This window comes from Aspergillus piperis (genome assembly GCF_003184755.1).
Source record: "Aspergillus piperis CBS 112811 unplaced genomic scaffold BO85scaffold_4, whole genome shotgun sequence".
NCBI classification, from domain to species: domain Eukaryota; kingdom Fungi; phylum Ascomycota; class Eurotiomycetes; order Eurotiales; family Aspergillaceae; genus Aspergillus; species Aspergillus piperis.
The window spans coordinates 1,242,073-1,264,324 of record NW_020291594.1 but is presented as its reverse complement, the minus strand read 5'-3'; the positions used below and the strand labels follow the sequence as shown (position 1 = coordinate 1,264,324).

At 51.5% G+C, this 22,252-nt stretch overlaps 6 protein-coding genes across 6 annotated transcripts; 1 reads left to right on the top strand and 5 right to left on the bottom strand.

Moving 5' to 3' along the window:
* Nucleotides 1-312: 312 nt before the first annotated feature.
* Nucleotides 313-5,117, bottom strand: BO85DRAFT_466997 (uncharacterized protein; the record flags this gene model as incomplete). The annotated part of the gene is made up of 5 exons (XM_025662163.1): nt 2,353-5,117; nt 2,162-2,220; nt 1,579-1,925; nt 447-1,528; nt 313-409 (listed from the first exon to the last, which is right to left on the bottom strand). Exons 1-5 carry the CDS (start codon nt 4,692-4,694, stop codon nt 313-315), a joined length of 3,927 nt encoding a protein of 1,308 aa, XP_025518410.1. The 5' UTR covers nt 4,695-5,117.
* Nucleotides 5,118-7,188: 2,071 nt separating this feature from the next.
* Nucleotides 7,189-9,014, bottom strand: BO85DRAFT_457315 (cytochrome P450; the record flags this gene model as incomplete). The annotated part of the gene is made up of 5 exons (XM_025661507.1): nt 7,189-7,284; nt 7,353-8,135; nt 8,191-8,309; nt 8,364-8,604; nt 8,739-9,014. 5 exons carry the CDS (start codon nt 9,012-9,014, stop codon nt 7,189-7,191), a joined length of 1,515 nt encoding a protein of 504 aa, XP_025518409.1.
* A 310-nt stretch (nt 9,015-9,324) lies between these two features.
* On the bottom strand, nt 9,325-10,599 carry BO85DRAFT_447040 (putative ubiquitin conjugating enzyme (UbcB)). The gene is made up of 3 exons (XM_025659633.1): nt 10,308-10,599; nt 10,099-10,215; nt 9,325-10,018 (listed from the first exon to the last, which is right to left on the bottom strand). Exons 1-3 carry the CDS (start codon nt 10,332-10,334, stop codon nt 9,701-9,703), a joined length of 462 nt encoding a protein of 153 aa, XP_025518408.1. The 5' UTR covers nt 10,335-10,599; the 3' UTR covers nt 9,325-9,700.
* Nucleotides 10,600-10,860: 261 nt separating this feature from the next.
* BO85DRAFT_392263 (putative RTA1 domain protein) lies at nt 10,861-12,430 on the bottom strand (the record flags this gene model as incomplete). Its single annotated transcript, XM_025656840.1, has 4 exons — nt 12,032-12,430; nt 11,857-11,956; nt 11,653-11,802; nt 10,861-11,602 (listed from the first exon to the last, which is right to left on the bottom strand). Exons 1-4 carry the CDS (start codon nt 12,057-12,059, stop codon nt 10,861-10,863), a joined length of 1,020 nt encoding a protein of 339 aa, XP_025518407.1. The 5' UTR covers nt 12,060-12,430.
* A 212-nt stretch (nt 12,431-12,642) lies between these two features.
* Nucleotides 12,643-15,977, top strand: BO85DRAFT_447039 (kinesin family protein). The gene is made up of 7 exons (XM_025659632.1): nt 12,643-13,164; nt 13,226-13,495; nt 13,727-14,237; nt 14,283-14,410; nt 14,466-14,996; nt 15,047-15,107; nt 15,161-15,977. The coding sequence occupies exons 1-7, from the start codon at nt 12,799-12,801 to the stop codon at nt 15,493-15,495; spliced, it is 2,202 nt and encodes a 733-aa protein (XP_025518406.1). The 5' UTR covers nt 12,643-12,798; the 3' UTR covers nt 15,496-15,977.
* On the bottom strand, nt 15,587-22,249 carry hir3 (putative transcriptional corepressor of histone genes (Hir3)). The gene is made up of 6 exons (XM_025654763.1): nt 17,802-22,249; nt 17,525-17,747; nt 17,316-17,471; nt 16,122-17,259; nt 16,050-16,094; nt 15,587-15,965 (listed from the first exon to the last, which is right to left on the bottom strand). The coding sequence occupies exons 1-6, from the start codon at nt 22,079-22,081 to the stop codon at nt 15,826-15,828; spliced, it is 5,982 nt and encodes a 1,993-aa protein (XP_025518405.1). The 5' UTR covers nt 22,082-22,249; the 3' UTR covers nt 15,587-15,825.
* Nucleotides 22,250-22,252: the final 3 nt, after the last annotated feature.

The window sequence follows — 22,252 nt, the reverse complement described above, 5'->3', positions numbered from 1 at the left end:
AAACGAACTTGTTGGGGGAGTAAAGATGGGAAAGGGGAGGTGGATTATGTTATGAGTATGAGTATGATATGTGTAGTATGATTGAGTATAGTTTTAGTATAGTCTCTCTCTCTCTCTTTATATCTGAATTGAAGTTTGATATTGTCAAGAACACGAAATCCTCACTACCAATCTATCACGCATGAATCGCCTGCTGCACCTTCGGATACAACTGCACCAAGCGATAATACATCTCGGAATGGTCATGTACCAGGACCTGCGGATCCCACGCCATAGCAGCAAAGATCGTTTCAATGCCACTACTCACCGGCGTCATGAAGATCTGACAGATCTGCAATCCAATGACAAACGCAAACGCCATAATGACCGCCGTGAAGTCCCCTCCCTGGTTATACCCGGGGTTCGTGAACTGGAGGTACAGATATGCCAGTAGCGCACACACGTACGACACGAACACCGACCCCATCGTTATCACCGGCCCCACCAGACAATCATTGACCAGTGCATCCACGCCACGGTCCTTCATCATCTTCCACGTATCCTTAGCAGAGGGGATATATGCTTTCCCGTACAGGGCGATATGGCAGAAAGCGTAGCGGTTAAAGAACGTAACGAGCCAATCGAGCAAGGAGATGAAACAACCTAGGACCCAGAACCCAATGCTGCCGATAATACTGCCCTGGGCGGCTTCCTGCTGCTGGGCGATGGAGCACGCCTGCCGGAGCATTTGGATAACGGCGAGGATGAGCGAGCCGAAACTGATGCTGCCGAAGGAGTAGGTGGTGGCGCGCCGGAAGGCGCCGCGCGTTGCACCGTGCGGCATGCCCTGGGGTGAGTTGGCGAAAAAGTACCAGGAGCCGTAAACGCCTGCGATGGTGGTGTGCACGGTGTTCTTAAGCCATTCGCTGAACCAGTACATAGCGAAGGTGACGTAGACGACTAGACCAATGACGCGGGCGGTGCTGCAGCCGCCGGAGCCGTTGGGGCAGGCCGGGTTGACGCCGGTGCTATCGGGCTCGTAGGCGACGTAGATGGAGACGAGCGTAACGGAGAACCAGGCGGCGAAGGCGACGGCCACGAGGCCGCCAATGGTGCTCACCAGGAACATGTGGCCGTATTGGCGGGAGACATCTATGGAGACCTCCATCATGTAGGCTGTGAAGGGGATTCGAGGGATCCAGCTAATGAAGCAGACAATAGCGAAGACGCCGAAGATGAGGAAGACGATACCGCCACCGTATTGCCCGCGGACGATGTAGTAGATGCCAGTCGCGAGGGCAAAGACGATGTTTAGGATGCCGGTGACCCAGATGAAGAGCTTGGAGAAGTACCGCGCACCGAGAAAGTAGGCATACGAGAAGGCGAGGGCCACGCAGAGGACGAAGATGAAGAGCACGAGGGTGTTGGTGTTGAGGGAGAAGTCGTTAGTTGCATCGTAGATGCCGCCGCCACTGAAGCCTTTGTATTTCGCATAGCGATGGATGGTCACGCCGGACACGGCCACGTAGCCGAGGAACACGGCGATGAACTGCCAGCAATTTAGTGGTGAAGCTTTATAGAGATTGAGGAGTATCCTACTAGAAGTCCCGCCCAGATGTCATTGTATTTGGGCCGCTCGACTTGGAAAGCTTCGTCAAACCCATATACGGCTTGGTTGTAGGTTGGTGGAGGTCCCTGAGGGGGTCCCTGAGGAGGTTTCGGTTCAGGTCCTCGATAATCGCCGCCATTGTGTTGGTTGGGTGCTGGCTGGGGAGCTTGGTTATAGTTGTAGTAGGCATATTGTTGTTGTTGCTGCTGCTGCGGTGGCTGAGGCTGAGGCTGATCGCCAAAGCTCTGGTTAGCATTGTAATAGCTGGATGCCTGGCCACTCATGATTGTTGCGTGCTGTAGATGCAGAAAAGGAGAGATTCGGAGGTGAAAAACACCTCATTATCTGGAGAGAAAGTCAACGTCACAATCCGGGCAGGAGAGGGTTGCACTGCAGCTCGAGCGCGTCATCGAGGCGGGATCGACCGGCCGCTGTGTTGGCTCCCCACGGATCCTCAAACTTAATTCCTCTCCCTGAAGTCACCTCAAATGAATGTAAATAATGAAACATTAAAAAATGGAAAATATGTGAATCAATGCCACTCATATATTTAAGCTAATATGCAGTATGTACATGTAACATCGTCAGGCATGTCGTCAGTCCATCCGGCCTGTGCCCTGAAACCCGCGAGTCTATTAAGATTAGAAGGTCGCAGAGTACAAATAAATAGTCCGGACCAGGTAAACGGTGGACTGACCGGTTCAAATACAATAAAGCTGCTTGGGGGTATCAATAAAAGCCAACCATCACTCCTCAGCTCCTACCGAAATGCATGGTTTCGCATGTGTCGCCACGAATCCCCGATCTTGCGCTCGATGCCTGGGATAGGTGTTCGCGATCGTCCTGGCCACTCGTCTGTCGCTGCCTGGATCTGCCCTTTGTTCCACGCCCGCGACCGCCGCATGTTCTCGTGTCGAACTGCTGCCCGTCGCGCGGCGCGCAGCTCGTCGATGCGGCCTTGTCCAACCCGATGTCGTCGCACGAAACAGTCGTCCATCAGAGTATTGGCGTCCAGCAGCTTCTTCGGCACTGTCTGCACCACCTGGAATACCTCCATTGGATCCGATACTGCCATGATCTCTCGCTCGCACGACTTGAAGATGGCCAGTGACACGCGGAAAAACGTCTTGGACCCTTCGTAGAAGAACACATCCCACACCCGCAGTGTGGTCTCCAGGGGCAACGTCCCGATGAACACCGACATCAGCCAGTTCGTCAGCCCGAGCGTTATGTCCGGCAGACGCGACGTCACCGTCAGCGCGGGCGCCCGCGAGCCGCCACCGAGCCCGCCAGCGATTTTGTTGTACACATGTGGTGACGTCTCCTTGAGCAGCACCATGAGAATCCACAGGTCGATGTTAGCGCCCTCCAAGCTGATCTCGTGCGTGCTTGGGAGATACACCGAGCTGATAATGTGCAGCATCCAAAACGCCTTCTCTTCCGGCATGAACAGCAGCAGCAACCCCGTGATGAAGTTTAGCGACTGCGTATATCCGATCTGGGGGTTGTGCACGGCGAATGCATACAGCACGCGCCGGAGCGACTGGATCATCTCTGTCTCAACCGTCACGGACTCGTGTTTCGGGTTGCTGCTTCCAGCGCCAGCGCTGGAGCCTCCGTACTGTTCGACCGATTCAGGTTTGAAGTGGATGTTATCCGGGAACGTCCGATGTAAGTCGCGTTCAATGTGTTCCTTGTCGTCGTTGCTTGGGGAATCCATGGCCTGCCGGACAAGCTGGTCGTAGAGCCCGGGATTCCGGTTCAGATGCTCATACCCGCCAGCGTAGAAGAACCAGGCGGCTCCTCGATACTCCGATGGAATTCCCTTGCGCACAAACTTTTTGACTTTGTTTGATTTTGGCGGGAAGGAGATCGGATCTGTGATCGGCAGCCGATGTTGGCGGAGCAGTTCTACCCACTTGATTCGCTGGGTCGCGGCAAAGTCGGAGTATGAGCTGTTCCAAGCCTCCCACTGGGCAAGCGTCACATGATGGGTAGCCTTTCGGAACCCGTAGCGATCGCGCGAGTCCGTTCCCAACAGGAGGGGCGGAGGCACCACTCCGGGCAGCACGACCTTTCTTTCTTGACGCTCGACCCCGGGAGATTTTAATGGTGTCTCAACGGGTGGCTCTTCATGTGGGACTTCCTCCCCCTCATGGCGATCGCTTAGCGGCCCCCGTACAGGGGCACTCAGCTCAGGGAGCGGTGGTACAGGCGGAAGATCCTCAGTAGGATCCAGATCGGGCGAATGCTCATCGGAAGTGTGACCATCATCGAGCGTATATTCCGTGGGCGGACACGGGCTCCACGGTCTTACTTTCTCGTCGTCATATATATCTGGCGTTCCAGGTTCCTCCGTCACATCACTGAAACCGTCGAGGTACATGGAAATGGCATCTTCCACACTCATGCCCCCATCTTTTTCATAAGGTCCATCGGGCGTGTCAGGAGACAGGTCGGTAATCGAACTACTCTTGGTGAGAACACTACTGCGCTCAGTTCCGCTGGCTTGCTCGATGCTGGATCGCGATGTCATGGCGGAGTTGACACTCGATCGCAGTGCATCATCTCCATGTGCGTCTGCGTAGCTCCCCGGAGGCGCGACGCGCGGCAAAGCCAATCCATACGCATCATCTGGGTACCGTTCTCGTGACCGAGGGGGCCGTTGGCGTCGATTGTGCAATTTGGAGGTAGACATGGAGATGCGCAATCCTGGTGCGCCTGGCGGAAGCTTCCGGGGCGGTGGGCGATCGAATTCAGTCTCTCTGGAAGGATATCCCGGACGATGACCTGGTGATACCGGGAATGTTGGCGTACGGAGGGCGGGCTTGCGGGGGACGAAATAGTCATCATCTCTGGGTTGAGGCGAAGGGGAGCGCCATGATGGATCGGCAGCAGCCACCTGTGCAGGGTGCAGTCGCGGGGAAGGCACGGGGGGGCGCTGAGAGGGAGGAGGGCGAACGCCGTCGGCGGTCGAGGGGCGTGGAAAGGGAGGATTAAGTCTCAACGGATCTAGGCGGGGAGGGTTCGGGATCCTGCGTCGGCTGGGGATATCATGCGCGCCTGCAAGGGGCGGATATCGAATGTCTCCATTTCCTGTGACCATGGCCACGAGATGATAGATCCCAGTTCCCGCTGGACATTGGTCGGTGAGTGTAGAATGGAAAGACGCAGTCGAGGACTGGTTTCAGGGGCGGGCGGGCGGGCGATAGTTGATAAGGATGGGTGAAGAGGCAAAGGGAGGCGAGTTGAAGAGGAGGAAAAAGCAACGAGAATAGAGTCAGCGCGTAGAGAAAGACTGCAGGGGCAGTGGTGAACGAGTGAAGAGACCGGTCAAGCGGTCGAGCTGCCCCGTCAGGCGCGAAGTGAAACGAGCGGATGGAAAAGAAAAGTGCAGGCCAAGTTAATAGTCGCCCCGGCAGCGCGCGATGCAGCAGTCCATCAACCGAGTCTCACGAACCTGCCAGAGGATCAATCCGAGACTTCATCTCACGACGTAAAACAAGAGCGAGAGAGAGAGGGTCAGAAAAAGAGGAGGTGGACGACGAAGAATAAAAAGCGAGAGCCGAAAGGGAAAAGGGGAAAATCGCAGCGGGCCTCGATCGAGTCTAGCGCGTACGATTTCCAGCGAAGTCGTGAAGTTGAAAATTAAAATCCATCCGGTTATTACGGACCCTGTCCGGTAAGCTAAACGCCTTGCCGTGCTAATTTCACAGCTAATTTCAGGTACCGTATTCTGATTACAACTGGTTTGGTTTTTTTACTTGGTACACGATGGGTTTCAGTCTGACGCCAGGATGAGATCAGTCTCACCAACGGCGTTTGAGGTTGATGATTCTGTATATGTCTAGTGCAATCAGTCGAGGCACTTGCGGATGACCTCGGGAATGTAGTGACATGTAGAAAAAGTACGCCAATGCAGCCTGTAGACTTCACAATGGCTTTGCATTCCTCTTCACCCCGAGACAGGGTTACACAACGGTTGCAGGGGCGATCTCAAAGAAGTCAGGCAGTCTGCAGAGTCTCGCGCAGTCTCAACAACATCCCTTCTATCTATCATCTACAAGGTGCCTATTTCGTCGCCTTGTTGCATAGTACTTTTCAATCATGATAGGTCACTCCTACATACATGTGTCTCCATAGAAGCTGCATCCGCGGTGACGTTATGTATGGGGAGACGCTGGACATTTCTGTCTCTTGAGCTGCGCCAACCACATCCCTCGCAGTTTGCAGTTGGGAGGGTCCGCCCCGAGCCGTCTGGAGACCGGCTGGGTGCATTGCATATCTACCGTTGGATGAAGAAGCGATCGTCCAGACAGGTTGCCTGGATGGCGATAACTGTTGATGATGCTCATTTCCCAACTGCCAGATAACTCCAGCAGGTTATTCCCAGTGGTGGGAATTATGACGACGAACGTTGACAACTTCCTTGGTACGGAAAACGAAAAACCGGTTTGACACAATACGAACGTACCGGGCGGAGTCGGTTTCAGCTGCCCCTAGTCGGGTCCCACCCGCCGAAGCGCCAAGGTTCGATTCGCTCGACAGCTGCTTGCCCTTTTTGATAGTCTGTTGTCGAACAAACTGTTTTATCCCTTCTGGCCCTCTGGTTTGAGGCCCACCTAGGTTTGTTTGCCCTTCCCGAACCAAGACCGGATGCTATCTTTCCGATCTTCCCCTCCCCTCCCATCCCCCCAAATTGATGTCGAGCACAATGATTATTAACCGCCACCGCTGAGTGAGCTTGAACACCAAAACTCCGTCACATGATTCTAGCGGGGATCGATCGTCCCGTGATGCTGCCGTGCCCCACCACTTCCTACTGCTTCGGGAACTTTTCCCTAAACCCAATTTGATTAAGTTTGATGCTTCAAGGCACCATGGATAATATCGCTTCACTCTATTCTCTACTACCGAAAGGCAACCAGATTTGGTGCCATTGGCCGCTGTCGAATCATTCGGGTCATATCTGATGTATCGCTTATCATCTGCAAGTTAGGTCTCATTCTTATGATATGAGTCGCTGGGGTGGATATCTCGCATGCATGGCTTAACTTAGTTCACCAAAATTTGGACTGTCATAAACTCTAAAGCTAGATAGCATCCCTTGAGCAAGATTGCGCTGTCCCGGAAATCCGATGTACCTCAGCTCCGCCGCTTCGTCCTTATATGGAGCAACATGCGAAAGCGAAATTGATTCTATTAATACGAACGGAACCCAAGGATGCGCTTGATGATCCCTTATCGGAAATCAGCACCGCAATTCCTAGTGCGCCCACATTGGGATAATGCCGCCAACTGGTGGGTCTCCTGCGCGTCATGGCGATGACGAACGTGTTCTCGCACAGAAAGTATAGTAGATAGTCGGGGCCCCAGAGGGCAGTACATTTGATTGCTCTTGCTTGTTCTCTTCGGCTCTTGACCGTGCCGCTTTGTGGCGACCAAGAGGGATGATGCCAAGTTCCCCTTCTATTAAGATTCCCAGTGGGCTTGACCGTCGGACTTCCTAAGAGCGCCTTGCATGCAGGATCCAGCGCAGGATCTTATTCCTGACGAAAAGCCATCTCACTTCACCCTTTCATCTGACAGTTAACTGTGTATTATGCCACTCGCGTCACTTTCACGTTCATCCCTTTCTGTCGTACGAACCATGCATTGACCACCTCCCACTCAGCTTCCGGATCATTCAATTCAACCTGTAACAGCCACCCGTCAGCCAGAGATCGCAAATTGCCAGAAAAAGAGGCGATGGCAATGCACATACCTTGTATGCCAAGAGCAACGATGGTATCAGCTTATATATCTCCAACAGACTGATGTTCTTCCCAATGCAGGTTCGGGGGCCGGCCCCAAACGTCAGCGTTGCCCCTAGCATATTCTGCCTTCGTATCTGAAACTCCGCTTCTGATTCATCGTTACCCCGCAGCCAACGCTCAGGGACGAACCTGTCAACCTCTTTGCCAAAAATAGCGTGGCGATGGATTATCCACGGATTGACTCCAACAACAGTCCCAGCGGGGAGGAAGGGGCCGTTTGGCAATTGGAGGCCTTCTGCGGGGACTACCCTCTCCAAGAGGAGTCCTACGGGTGGATGCAGACGAAGAGCCTCCTTGATGACAGCGTCGAGATATGGGAGTTCCTGGCTTTGTTTCCACGATACAGGAACGGTAATTTGGCCAGCTTGGAGGGCGCTATGCAATTCCTCCTGCAGCTTGCTCAATACCCTGGGGTTCTTCAACGTATAGTATAGGATCGCTCGAAGAGAGATAGCAGTGGTATCAGAGCCTGCATTCACATTGCTGACTGTGTATGAGAATACCTGGGCGTCGTCGACCACGTCAGGGTGAGTAGATTTCGCCTCCAAGAAGCGGGTCAAGAAGTCTTTCTGACGACCAGGGAAATCATCTCGCTTACTGCCATCCTGAGACAGCCGTTCATGCAAGCGGTCGCGGGCGAAACGAGCAACAGCTCCTGTAGACCCGCCCCGAATAAGCTGCCAGACAGGGTTCTTGACAAAGACATAATCAAGCCAGGGCATTTGACCAATCTAAAGACGAACGACCTGTTAAAATGGAAAACCAAATTGTTGGCATGCAACCCACCTTTCCCGCATAATCGAACAACTCCTCCAACGACTTGATGATACCTTCCACATCACGACCCTGCTGCAAGAACCCAAGTTGTTTACTGAACGTCATCTCACCAATGACATCGAACGCATCTAACCCATGTCAGCTTACAGCCAACAACCAGTGCCCCAAAACTGATGCCTTACAATACTGCAACCACGTCGAAATATCAAACACACTCCTCTTCGCCGCAAACCCATCCAACCGCGCAAAAAACGTCCGTATCGTACTATCCACAAACGGCTCGAACTCGGCAACCGTACTCATCGAATAAGCCGCCGACACGGGTCGTTTGATTCTAGCATGAAAGTCCTCGTCAAGGGACGTGAACAGCGTTTTAGTCGGCTTTCCCTTTGCAAGTTGTTGCTGGACGCGATAGAATGCCGTCTATGCATGCATGGTTTATTAGCATATTCGCACAAACATACTTCGCCCTCCCAAACATTCTTTTTAGAAACAGTAGTCACAAAGGATAATATAAATAATACCTTCTTATACCCCCTATTAACCCCATAAATCACCTTCAACACCTCCACATTCCACACACTAACGACCTTCGGTCCCAATCGCACATACTCACCATGTTCCTGGTGTAGCCGATAATGTGTGATCTCCGCTTTGCCTCGCGCTACATCTACAAACCGCCACAGATTGGTGAGTTTGGCGAGGAATGGGCCTGAGATGTGCGATACTCCGGGCGTGAAGTAGTTGCGGGTGAGGTGGATGATGAGGATTGTTAGTAGGATGGAGGGGATGTGTTGGGAGAGGTACGCGATTGCGGTGGTAAGGAGGGCCATGACGATAGCAATGGTAAAGGGTTGAGGGATGTGCTAGTAGTAGGATACCAACAGGATGGGAGAGTTGCGGTAAAAGTAGTAGGCTGATGTAGATGTATGATTCTATATAGGTATTAGAATCCCCGCATGAGAGCGGAACGAGTCCCGTTATTTGGGAACTGGTTGCCGAGGATGAGTTGTCGTATTTTTTTAGAATAGTAGTGGTCTTTGGCATTGGAGGATGAGTTGGTTATACACGTGTTGTAGAGTATAACGGTTGTATTAATCTACGGTGTGCGGGGAAGGCTGTGGCGAGAGAGAGAGAAAGTAAGGAGGATATCCGCACCACTGCAGCATATGCACGGTTAGTTGGTCTTGCATTTTGAATGATATCCTGCGGATTTCCGCCGGAAGTAAGATGCCGATTGTGTTTTAATGTCACTCCCAATATGCATATAGTATCTATCATGATGCTTTTCAGGTCCTTTATTCCACAAAGAATTTCATGCTAACGAAGTCTCATCTCATGCAGTCGTGATGCTCAAACATGTTCATATCATATATATATCTAGCCAAGCCGAAACATTCATGTCTTTTTAGTCCCTGTTCCCGGTGTTTCTCCCGTCATTTCGTATCACTCTTAGCTCGCACACTCGGCTCGAGATACCTATCTACCTGCTGAACCGATAGCAGGCAGCAGCGGCTCACTAAAGAGTGGCATACTTGCGTGTCCACTCCTTCGCGACCTCCTCATACCGACTGTGGTCATTCTTGAATTGCTCTGCAATGCGTCCCTCAACGGCATCATCGGGCATCGGTTCCGCTAGCAGTTGACGCGCGAACTGCAGTACCGCCAGGATCTTGGAGCTAGGTTTCCACTCGTCCGCGCGAAGCATGCCCAGACACATGCTTCCCTTGTCATCGTTGGTCACATTGGGGTGGTATATCTTCGTTTTGAAGGAGACAGTAGGGGGTTTGAAGGGATATTCGGTGGGGAGGGAGAGGTTGAGTAGGAATTTGCCGTTCTACGTATGATACGGTTCCTGAGTGTTAGTGAGGGTTCATATTGCCTCCTTGACATCGATGACAGGTAGAAAAGACTCACCTGGTAAGGAGATTTCTCAGGTCCATCCATATATACGTTCCATGTGTAAAGGTTGGATTCGTCGGCCAACTTCACCACGATGCCCTCCGGGGGAGACTCGACAAGCTCGGCGAGCTCCTGTGAGTCATGCGTTAGTCAATTGTGCTCTCATTATGCACCCGGGTAGACATCGCGCAGATTATGAAGAGGAGATTCCCTGTTCTGCTCACCTTAGCTATCCGTTTCTGACTTCCCATGGTGTGTGTTGTGTCTGTTTGCGATAGAACCTGACAAGTGTTTGTCGGTGTAGAAAGAAGAGCGGGGTAAGATGCTGAAGGGACGCGGTCGGGGACGGCGGCGGAGAGGGGTTATTGCGAGACGTGAAACCCAAGCATCAACTGTGGAGTGAATATGGCCCAAGTCTCTTGAAAGCTGACTATCAGTGACAGGGCAAATGAGTCGTGGCGGAGCAAGTGCAGATGGAAGGGGGAGCTGCGCTGGTCGGGAAACCCCGAAGCTCTTTGGCAATTGATTAGCGGGGCGGGTCAGGCGGGGCGGAGGATCGGCTGGTCGCAGTGAAAGACGTCAGCGTCAATCGATCCCCTTTACACTTAGTTATTTACTATTGCCGATTCTCCAGATGGAATTGCGATACTTCAACACAGGTAAATTAGAAATATCATTAAATATCATCGCGACAAGTATTCTATAAAAAGACCAAACGCCGTCACTGTCTAACATGGCCCAAGAATAACTGCATACTATTTTCCAACCCGCTTTGAGCTACACAGCGGATGGTCCAGGCGAACCTTTGCTGAGCTTGCTGACTGTCTCATCTTCCCAATACTTCTCCTGTTTACCTTTGTTCTTGATAAGACCAACAATGTCGAAGGGATCAATAAGGGTCAAGATGACTGGTCGGTGATCGTCATAACCAGGTCCTTCGATCTCGGTAATGCCATCCCTGTCAAGATATATTCTGTTGGAGCGTGGAAGCCACTGCATCGGATGGCAGACATTCAGCAAGATGGTATTCAGGTACATGACAACAGCCTCAAAAATCCAGAAAAACCACTCATCCTTGAGGATTGGGCTAATCTGGTTGCCGCCACTATAGATATTGAGACTCGTGGCGCTGAAATATTCCACCGTCCGGTAGATCGTGCGCACAGTAATGAGGGTGCAACTGCAATACAACACGTACAAGGCCCGCTTGATCTTGCCGTTCAAGACACCACCACGATGACAATTGTAGTGGAATCTGGCAGCTAAGGCAACAAAGGCAGCCATAAGCACAAGTTGCAGGATCAGAGCTGCTTTAAGCAATCCCTCTCCTGTCTTTCTCTTGCCTTCCGTCGCCTCAGAGTTAGCAACCAGCGCAGCCCCGTTGCCGGTGATAGCTTCGATCACAACACCGACCGCCACAAAAGTGGTGAAAACGCGACCAGGATGAATTGGCGAATGGTATGGGATGTAGTAAAGGATGCGGCCCAGAGTGAAGTAGTTGGCGCCCTCATAGACGGGTCTGTACGCTAGTCAGTGGCATTCTATCAATCCGCATCAATAAGCACTCACGGTGCAGCCAGCAATAGAACGGTGCTCGCAATGTAGATACCCACATTCCCCCACTGTCCAAAGGCGCCGATAGTACGCATTATGAACCCAGCTGTAAAGAGAAGAGCAGACCATGGTAGGAGACCGGTCACTTTCCAAGACTTGTACTGGCTGTCATCATCGTTAGGAACTGTATGGGAATAGCACTTGGGTGAGCATGCATACCAACATTGGTAAATGTGTACCATCCCAGAGACAGCAAACATTATTGCGAAAGAGATGGGTGCTCCTTGGTTGGGCGCATAGTACCAGAGACTTCCCTCCTCTTCTTGGCGTTAGTGTATACAATATATATAGAGAGAGAGAGTATGTGTAGGCTTGGCGGGTAGGGGTTCCATACGATAAGGGGATCTTTTGTCAAGCATCATCTTGTACCGACCTGACTATGTGACACTGTAACTGAAGCAAGCGGTTGTGATAGAATAACTAAAATGTGATAGCATGATCTTTGCTCCATCTTCGTTCATCTACCCTGTATATATACTGTCTTCACATCTTCAGCCTCTGACTGTTAGAAGAACAAGCGAAAACGAGCACACCGTTTTGGGTTAGTGCCTGATCCAAGCCATGAGCCTGGGAGATTGGCTTATTGGGCCCGCGAAAACATCGCCTCAACCTTATTGACTTTGGGTACTGCAATGAAGACCCTGAATCTCCTACGCGGCTCCACATACGATGGCTGAGAACCAGAGGTGGCATCTCATAAAGACGATTGGCACGTCACATGGGCAACCACCTGGCTCATGAAGTAAGATAGTTGCTGGATTACAACAAGCGCCAAGAGTAGCGAATACGAGCAAGGCTGAGCCGGGCGCAACTTCAGGCACTAAGGCCATCTCGCACTAGAAACTCTATTTCCCGCCTGAATCTGCAGGCACACAAATACGAGCTTACATCATGCGCCACCAGTTGTCAGGACAACACGACACCAACCCGAAAGGGCAAAGTCAACATAACGTGATTGCTGGCCTGGGGAAAGTCTCGCCTTCTCCAGCTTCGATGGTGCTTCGATCTGGACCTCATATCCGCCCAAAGACGCACGACATCTCGCAGTTACTCCACTCTGTTCAATCGAATGTGAACAGACAACGTGGACTGCTACCCACCATGAGCTCGACAAAGTCCTCCCCCGCATCTCTATTCCAGGTGTACCTCCGCCTGCGGCCACCAATGCCGCAGCATTTGGAGGAGCACGCTGAACGATGCTTGACAATCGAGACTCCAGAGCCAAAGGTCACTGTTGAAGATGACCAGGAGACGGCAGCCGCCTCTCCCACCCATATCACCCTGCAACCCCCATCCGATTCGCGAAAGCGTGCCGTTGAAAGGTTCGGCTTCACCAAGGTGTTCGAAGAGTCAGCGTCTCAGCTAGACGTCTTCCATGGCACCGAGTTGGAGTCTCTGATTAGGGGTGTATTGGTTGAGGGTAGGGACAGCCTTATTGCAACGTTGGGAGTAACAGGTAGCGGAAAGGTCGAGTCCACCGCAGCACCATGAGTGACCTTGAACATGTACTGACAAGGACAACCTGCAGAGCCATACAATCCTGGGTTCGAGGTCGCAGCGAGGAATTACCCAGATGAGTCTTGACCTTATCTTCAACTCCTTGGCCTCGACTATCAGGCCACCCGACAATTCCATTAGCCCTCTTCTTCTGTCCACTGTGGCCGCGTCAGATGCTTCCGAAGCCCAAATGTTCACGGCGCAGACATTCCTCGAGGCTGTGTATGGCGACCCTGCCGAACGTGGAAGGAACTCAAGAGCCCAAACGCCGATGAGTACTGGAAGAGCTACCCCTATGACGGTATGGCGCCCTCCCCCCAAAGCTCCGCTGCAAGGCACTGCACGGTTTTCCCCCTTAGCCGCAGCCCACACTGGTCTTTATTCCAAAATATACAGCGAATCTCTCTCGAGAACATGCTACATCAATCTTCTCACCATGCATCCTAAATTGAGAGAAAAGATGAAGCACGACTCGTGCACTCACTCGACTTCTGGTAAAACCGCTCGTGCTAACATGTCTCAACCGGCAAAGGAACCGACACCTGCACTTATATTCCCCCGTCGCAATATGCCCCAACGTCCTAACGGCCTGCTTCGCTCGCCCGATGTCAGTCACCTCACCATGGAGCTCAACCCTAACTCCGAATATGTCGTCCTGGTGTCAATGTACGAAGTTTATAATGATCGCATCTTTGATCTGCTGTCACCTGCTATAGTACCTGGCCAGGGAAGTACTATGTCCCGTCAGGGAGGCAATGCGCAGAAGGACCGACGCAGGGCATTATTTTTCAAGCCAACGGAAGGGTCCCCTGACCGGAAGGTTGTTGCGGGACTACGCAAGATAGCATGCAGCACCTACGAGGAGGCTCTGTCGGTGCTTGAAGTTGGCCTTACTGAGCGCAAGGTCACTGGAACCGGAGCCAACAGCGTCAGCTCTCGCAGTCATGGTTTCTTCTGTTTGGAAGTCAAAAGAAGAATGCGAAACAAGAGGACTGGCGAAGAAACTTGGATAGGCAACACCCTCACGGTGGCAGATCTTGCTGGTTAGTATGACTCTTCGCTTGCTGTTATAAAGCTAACACGAACAGGCTCTGAGCGCGCGCGAACTGCTAAAACGGCTGGTTCGACCCTTGCAGAGGCCGGCAAGATCAACGAGAGTTTGATGTACCTTGGGCAATGCCTTCAGATGCAGAGTGACATACAGGACGGAAATAAGGTATGCTAGGATACAGAATTGTTATCAGTTCCCGAAAGGCTGCTAACATAAATAGGCTGCCATGGTTCCGTTCAGACAATGCAAACTCACTGAACTGCTTTTCTCGAACTCCTTCCCGTCTTCCAACCAGGCTACTGGCCTCAACCGTCACCCACAGAAGGCTATTATGATAGTCACTGCCGATCCTATGGGTGACTACAACGCGACTTCCCAAATCCTGCGTTACTCGGCATTGGCTCGTGAAGTTGCCGTACCTAGAGCTCCCTCAATTGCCGAGTCTATCTTGTCCAGCACGCTTGGATCTCGTCACGGATCCGCTAGTGGACGCAACACTCCCAGCATGGGCACAAACGAAGAGCTTGAGAAGGCCCTGGCAGAGATCGCAAGACTGACGGCAGAGAATGAATCTCTCTCAGTGAGACTTGCTGAAGAAGAGATACTCAGGACCGATTTCGAGCTGAGACTCAAGGCAAGCGAAGAACGATGCATCATGATCGAGCAAGAAGTGCGCGAAGAATGTTGGAATGAGATGGACGAGCGAATGGAAGAGGAGCGAAAGAGATGGCAAAATGCCTTGGATCAACAAGTAGGTCTCATTCGAGTGCAGTCTAATCCACCGCATACTAATCAAACCAGTCTGGTTTTAATGACGAGCATCTCGACAAGAAGATTGAAATCGTGTCCCGAGGATTTCAAAGTAAGTTGTGGCCACAAACATCCTCCCACTGAAGATGCTCACAACCTCTCCAGTTCACGAAGACCCCCAACCCTCCTCAGACGAGCGGGTCGAAGATCTCGAGTTCGAGAACGACCAGCTTCGCAGCAAGATTGCAGCCCTGGAACGCGAGCTGAATTGCCGCTCTCCTACCAAGAAGTCCCGGTCGAAGAATACTCTGGAGACTTCTCGCAATTCCAACATCCTTGGACGCGAAAGTGACATCGAGGTCGCTCTCAAGCGAATGGACCAGCTGAAGCTTGCGGATAGCATGTTTTCTCCTGCTCCGCAGCCCACTGGTTCACCCGGCAAGAGGCAGAGAAAGATGGCGACTCGGAAATGGGACTTGGCTCCCGAGGAAGATATCTAAACTGTTGCCGAAAGAATGCTGTCTTCTTGTATACGTTTGGCAGGATACCTCTCGTTGGACATAATTACTTGCTTGATGGTGTAACGGTTGGGAAGGATGTATCAGGCGTTCCGGTGGATTATTTTGTTGATACCAATATTCCCCTTTCTTGTTATAATATTAATAGTTCTCTATGATACATGAAGCTTGTTGAGAAGTACCTCCTTGAACGCCTACCGTTCGTTGCACGCCATGAAGTACATGAGACCCTAACGCATACTTCGAAAGTCAAATGGTCATATCAAACATGAGCACGAATGATTCGACACTCGCACGGTGGTTAACCATCACTTATGTTTCCATTACTTCCGGTTCAGAACCAGCTTCGCTTTCCTGATCTGTTCCGGGAATCTCAGCCTGCTCAACGTCATCCATCTCGTCATTATCCTGCACACCTTCCATTTCGGTGATATCGTTGCCATCTTCATCCTCTTCCGGATCCCCCTCCCCCTCCCCCTCCCCTTCATCTTCGCCTTCACCCTCCATGTCTTCGTCCCCGCCAGCTTCATTTTCATTCTCTTCTTCGCCTTCCATTTCATCATCGTCACCGTCGCCAGGGTCTTCGCCTTCTTCGACCATAGTCTCGCCTTCACCCTCTACAAGCTCGGTATCTCCCTCCATGTCTTGCCCTTCATCACCATCGGCACTGGCCTGGGCAGACATCTCCGACTCCGGATCCATGGAACCCCGGTCATCGAGGTTAGGGAACAGTAACTTGCGTTCAGTTGTCAGCTTGGCCAGTCTCTCGTCGTCCATTTCGCTGAGTTCGCTCTCATCATCCGCGCTATCATGCAGGCTGTTAGGAATATCGCTCTGCTGCCCTGATCCGACATCTTCAGTTCCAGGTTCAAGCAACCCTGATTTGTTTGTCTGCCTGGGAGCGGAGGTTGGACCGGCTTCGGAAATGTTGGCTTGTTCGGCTTCTGTGTTGGCAGAAGTTTTGGCCATGGGTGCACGCGGGGGCACTTTACGATTGACAATCGTCTCGGCTCGTTTTTGGATGTCACGTCGTGCGATACCCTTTGTACGACCGCGAGGTGCAGGTGCTTCAGAGGCTGGGGCTGAGGTTGGAGGCGTAGGAGTATCGGCAGCTCCGTCACTGACCATGAGAAGATGATCGACTTTCATCTTCTCTTTATTTTCTTCATTCGCTTGTTCGATGACTTGTGGCATGTTGACTTCGTAAAGTCGGGCGTAGAGGTCTGCAATAAGGTCTTCGAGCAACGAGACCTTCATAAGGTTGTTGTTGAGCTTTTTCAGCTCAATGGCATCTCGAAGGAGTTCAAGAAGGGATGGGCTTTCTGGGGATAACTGTGCAAGGCCTTCCAAACGGGCTGTGTTTGCGACAAATTCTTCCCAACCAATGGGCTTGAATACGCCCTCTTCATGGCCCTCGCTGATATGGCCAGCTCTCCGGATTACCCTGGCATAGGTAAGACACGCATCCTCCCAAAGCTTGCTGTGATTGATAAAATCCCCCTGCTTCTTCCTTACTCGGCGCAGTAATTGGTCGAGGTTTGCTCGATCATTGAGCTGGTCGAGGAGGTTGACGAAGAAGTAAGCGTAGCGTGTGGTGTAAACGAAATGCCGACCAGGTCGCTCAAACTCAGGTCTCCAGACCTGGATTGTCATTGTTTTGGTGAAGATCTGCTGGGTAAGCTCGTTCTTTGCGGAGGCGGCTGCATCTGCAGAGTCTTTGTCGTCATCGTACATAATATGTGCAGCCTAGACACAGTCAGAAATTGCTCAGTATAAAATATGCTATACGAGAGTGTACGTACCCTGACAGCCATACGATGGTGCCAATTTGATTTGTCCGCTTTCTGCAGGCTCCGAAGCACCTCGAGTATGTATCTCTTCCATGCCGTCTGGTCTTCCGGAGGCTGGACTTTGCGAGCCCAAGGTGTTGCCAGGAGCGTTTTGCTTCCCTCCGCAGCCTGAGTGGAGAGTCAGTCATGTCAACAGGTTTGAGAATTAGAGACTCGCATACCGTTAGAGTCCCACGATGCACAAGCTTGTGTACTACCGAGACAAGCTTATAATGTGGCTCAAATATAGGATCAGAGCGTGAATCCCTCCGCTGCGGCAGGGCATCGATGGCATCGAGCAGGGAATCCAAGACCACGTCGACTTCAATCCGTCTAAAAGAACCTCTAACAGATTCATCACAGCTGAACATCTTCCAGAGGCATTTACTCCGCATATAATGAGTCCTAAGTTGCAGTTAGCTTATGACAGATCACCGGCGGAATAACAGGGTGACATACATCCAATTCTTGGGCTTGTCGACAAGGGCACGCTTAAGCAAGTAGCTGGCAAGATTCCAGACGGTATAAAGCTTCATCTCCCTAAAAGGCCTTCCTTCATACATCCGCTGGTCTTCCTCGCCACTAAAATGCCGCGTGAAATCAGCTAGACTGAAAGCCCCCATCGATAGGGGCGCTCGCGAAGAAGAGTATAGACGGATACCAAAATCAGTGAACAGATCTGAGAGCATTGCGCGAGTCTCAGCCGTTGGTTCTGAGTATTTAATAGCTGTTGCAATTGCCATTGCGTAGCAATGAATTGCGTTGCGTTGCCAGGTGACCAACTCCATCCGATTGTTATTGATCTTATCAGCAGACCAGGTAATATCCTCCTCAAGCTTCGAGTCATACGTCTGGGCGAGCCGGTACCAGGTCTCCCATCTTGACGTTCCGTGCTCCAAATCTTGTCTGAACCATACGATTGCATCGTCGAGATCCGTTGTGGGTACGGGATTCAGACGCTTCTGGGAGCGAAACTTTGTCAAAGCAGCATGACCCAGAAGGAAGTACCAGCCATTTTGGGCAATAACTGCACTTTCTGCAGGTACAGGAATTAGTGGGAGGTCAGCCACTCCCTGAATGGCACGGGATATCTCAGAAGGATTGATTGGTGACTTCAAGTAGGCGGTGATGATACGCTTGTTGTATGATAGCGGAGGCGACGACTTCGTAGTACCGATGGCTTGCTGCATCTTGTCAATAGTAGATTTCAGCTCGGATTTTGACAGGTCCTTGATATTCATCTTCTTGGCCTGCTTCATGACGAAGTCCACCATGACGATCGCCGTGGAGCGGTCCAGCTTTTCGGGAGGACATCCATGGTCATTCAATGAACCATCCACCGGGGACAACTTGATACCATAGATATCGTACAGGATTTGACAGATATCCAGCTCGATGTCCTGCTCCACATCAAGAGTGAATATCTCAGACCTGACCAGTTTGAGAAATTGCTTATGGGAGAACCTGCACATCCTGCGAATCCCGAGGGCATTGTGTACCGACCGTAAGTAATGTACGCGGTCTTCCATGGGTGTATCGAAAGCTTCAGGATTCTGTGTAATGGCGTCCTTCAGTAGCGTATACTGCAAGATCCAGCAACGGACTTGCATCTCGCGCAGCTTATCTTTCAGACCCTCCAGAGACTTTGCCAATGCTCCACGGAGCTCCGGTCCTGACAGTTTACCTACACGAACCAAGTCTTCGTACAGGGCAAAACTGTGGAGGAGCTTTGTAAGACGAGCGACGGCAGACATTGATGATCTTAAATGTTCCATGTCAAAGCACTCATACGCTTTTTCCGATTCATGTAAGACGATCGTGACAGCTTTGCTTAGAATGCTGTCGAGTGATTTGAGCCATCTAAGCAAAGTGATCTGACGATGGTCACCGGGCTCATCGAGATGTGCAGGAGTGCTAAGCTCCTTCATGATGATTTCGATGCTGCGGAGGTAGCAGGAAACGACCTTAGGGGGATATTCAATCTTCTTGTACGCATCTTGTAGTCTCTTCCATAGGAAAAGCCTCAAGGTAGCATCTCCGCGATCTAGAAAGGATGCCATCTCAAGGAGCTGAGAAGTTGGCTGTTCAGATACTTCTCCGTCGAGACCTTCGCCGAATTGGACAGAGGAAGGTTCGAGGATAGGCTCAATAGTCTCGATCAGACCAACAGGGTCATCCGACGTCGGGTTAAATATTTTCATGAAGAAATCCATCGACTTCAGCTTGGAGATCTCCTGATCAACTGCCTCGGTCGACAGCTCGGGCATCACCGCATTGTTCACCAGGCTTATGGCTGGGTTTTTGAGTGATACCAAGAATAACTTCAGCTCCTGGAGGCAAAGTAGGACGTGCTCCCTCTGAATATCTCCAGCCATGTTTGAATGGAACGTCGATGCCCAGATATGACGGAGTACCATTCTTTCCCGAGTGGGGCTAGGAGAGCTGTGATCCAGGAAGTGGGTGAGCGATGTCCGCGCGAGCAAGCACCATCTTGCTAAGCGATCACGCTGCAGTAGCCTTGTTTGACCATCAATTTCACTGTTTGGATTGTTGATAGACGCATAGATGTCGAGGTGAAGCTCGAAGAGGGTTTGAAGCATCTCCAAGTCCGACAAATATTGTGTGCTGTATGCAAGTCTTCCAGATCCATTGGACAGGACGTTGTTCTCAAGGTTGTCGATCTGTTCGCGCATATGTCTATAGATGTACTCGTCTTCATGCAGCAGGAGTTGCACGACTGCTTCCTTCAGAGGATCCGGCCATTGATACAGGGTATACGCGGACTCCACGACAGGCCCGTCTTGTTGTAGTATGTCATCCGTCGCATATCTCGCAAAGTCGGGCATTAGTAGCGCTTTGAGCCAGCAAAGGGCGACATCGTGCAAGGGAAGCCATCCGTCATTAACTGTCCTTAGGAACGTGTAGAGTGCGTCTTCTCCGGAGAGGACTTGTTTGACGCCTAATTTCCTGGTCGACTTTCTTGAATGCTCAAGGAAAATCGCAATACCAGATTTTCCCATACCCCGGATGTCTTGAAGCGTGGAAAGATTATCTGGCTGGTGCATAGCATGGGACTTGGCTTCATCCCAGGACTTGATGAGGTCCATCAAATCACGGACGAGTAAGTGTCCTGCGCCCTCAGGAGCGCAAGTCACGGCAGTTGCAGAATCATTGCTCTCATTGGTAGAGCAAACTTGTTTTCTCAGATCGTCAATGCTTCCAAGGTCTGTTACGTCAAGATTGGATAGCAAAGTACCCACAGTACCGAATAACCATTCGTCAGCTTGGGTAAAACTCTCAAGACGATCCTCGTAGTATTTATTCAAGTCGAGATTGACCTCTTCACTCTGGAATGAGACATCCTCAGTAGCTTCACGAAGGCGGGTCCTCCTGGCTTTTGCCCGTATACGGTCTGCCTGGTCTTCCGTAACAGCAGAGGCAGATGATCTTTTCCGGCCATTTGAGGGTTTTACATCAACCTCATCGGCATTTGTAATCTCATGCTGACCTCCAGGATTACCGGGCTGAGTCGACTGAATCTCTAGCGACTCCATGAGCTGTTTCTCTGCGCGCTGATCGATGGATGAATGGTCATCGACTTGCTCTGGCACAACATCGGGCCCTTCGGACTTCATAGTGGGTTGATGCTCCTCCGACATGACGACGTCCTGCTGCTGGTTAGATTTCCCATCCGCGGCCTGAGCATCTGAGGCTCGGCGTTGAGACCCTACGGCCTTTGTTTCGGGACTGAGAGTAGGCAGCGATATGTCAACTGAAGCCCCAGGTCCGATCTCTGACGCGCCAACTTCTTCATCAGTGAGGCTTTGAAGTATCGACTTGCCAACATCGGCCCATGTAGGGCTAGCTGGTTTGATCTCATGACGAGAAGCCTTTAATGCAAGAGGGTTCGTCGACGGATCTGTGTCCTGCAGATCTAACGGAAGAGGGGGAAGGTAGGGATACGGGTCTGCCTGGCGCTGTAGGAATTTGAGAAGGGCCTTTTTCGGCTTTTTCAAGGGTACTTGAGCCACAGACAACCTATCAAGCAGCGACCGCAGCACTTCACGCAGGCGCTCCTCGGCAAATGTTTCTTCCAACCCTAGCTGCTCTGTCCGAACCTCTAAGCGGTTGTCATCGTCTGCTAGTACACTTTCAAGGCAGTATCGTGTTAGTCTATAGCTTTGCAGAGCGCTACAAAGTCTTGCGCTCTGTCTCCAGAGGTTCAGATCCGAGTCGTCACGTTCCAGGGCTTCTGCAAACGCCGTCAAAGCTGTGCTAGTTTTCTCTTTGACCTTGCTTCGGGGATCCCCAGAAAGCTTAGAAGATTCGGTGATACCCTGCAGAGATGCGTGTAACGCATCCAGGATATACTGTCCGTGGTTCTTGTACGATAGGTATATGGTTTGCATCAGCGTGCTCGACGTAGAGTCACTGATGTCGAACTCCGCGAGTGCTTCTGTCGCACCCGCCACCACCGTGTCATCATACTGAGGTTCAGATTCCTGAGTGGCTACTCTTTTATAATCAGAGATTGACTCGGGATATTTGAATATCTCAGAATCCAGCAGAGCATCATATGCCTCTTCGGCCTGCGCATAGAACTGTGGACCCTGGGAATGGAGCTTCAAGGCATTTTGGTACAGCTTAAGCGCCTCCTCAATTTGGATCTCCTTGGTGTCATCGACTTCTTCCTCAATAGCCTCATCAGGTTCAATATTCAAAGCTGCCCAGCTGGACATAATGCCGGGTTTAATGGCAGGGCGCAACGAGCTCCCTGATAGTGGTAGTAAAACCGGGCCGGCTATACCACATTTCAAAAAGGAAAGACAAGCAACCCCGGGCTACCTGAGGGAAGGCCCAACCTGGGGAGGTGGTAATGACGTGGAGTGGAGATTGGGAAGATGAATGGA

Bases quoted from the DNA above. Each gene is read 5' to 3' on its own strand.
- BO85DRAFT_447040 (XM_025659633.1), bottom strand. From the start codon at position 10,334: ATGGGAAGTCAGAAACGGATAGCTAAG. The intron at 10,216-10,307 runs GTGAGCAGAACA...CATGACTCACAG, and splicing joins GTCAGAAACGGATAGCTAAG to GAGCTCGCCGAGCTTGTCGA. The intron at 10,019-10,098 runs GTGAGTCTTTTC...TATCATACGTAG, and splicing joins CTGAGAAATCTCCTTACCAG to AACGGCAAATTCCTACTCAA.
- BO85DRAFT_447039 (XM_025659632.1), top strand. From the start codon at position 12,799: ATGAGCTCGACAAAGTCCTCCCCCGCATCTCTATTCCAGGTGTACCTC. The intron at 14,238-14,282 runs GTTAGTATGACT...TAACACGAACAG, and splicing joins CACGGTGGCAGATCTTGCTG to GCTCTGAGCGCGCGCGAACT. The intron at 14,411-14,465 runs GTATGCTAGGAT...TAACATAAATAG, and splicing joins ACATACAGGACGGAAATAAG to GCTGCCATGGTTCCGTTCAG.
- hir3 (XM_025654763.1), bottom strand. From the start codon at position 22,081: ATGTCCAGCTGGGCAGCTTTGAATATTGAACCTGATGAGGCTATTGAG. The intron at 17,748-17,801 runs GTATGTCACCCT...ACTGCAACTTAG, and splicing joins GACAAGCCCAAGAATTGGAT to GACTCATTATATGCGGAGTA. The intron at 17,260-17,315 runs GTACGTACACTC...GACTGTGTCTAG, and splicing joins ACCATCGTATGGCTGTCAGG to GCTGCACATATTATGTACGA.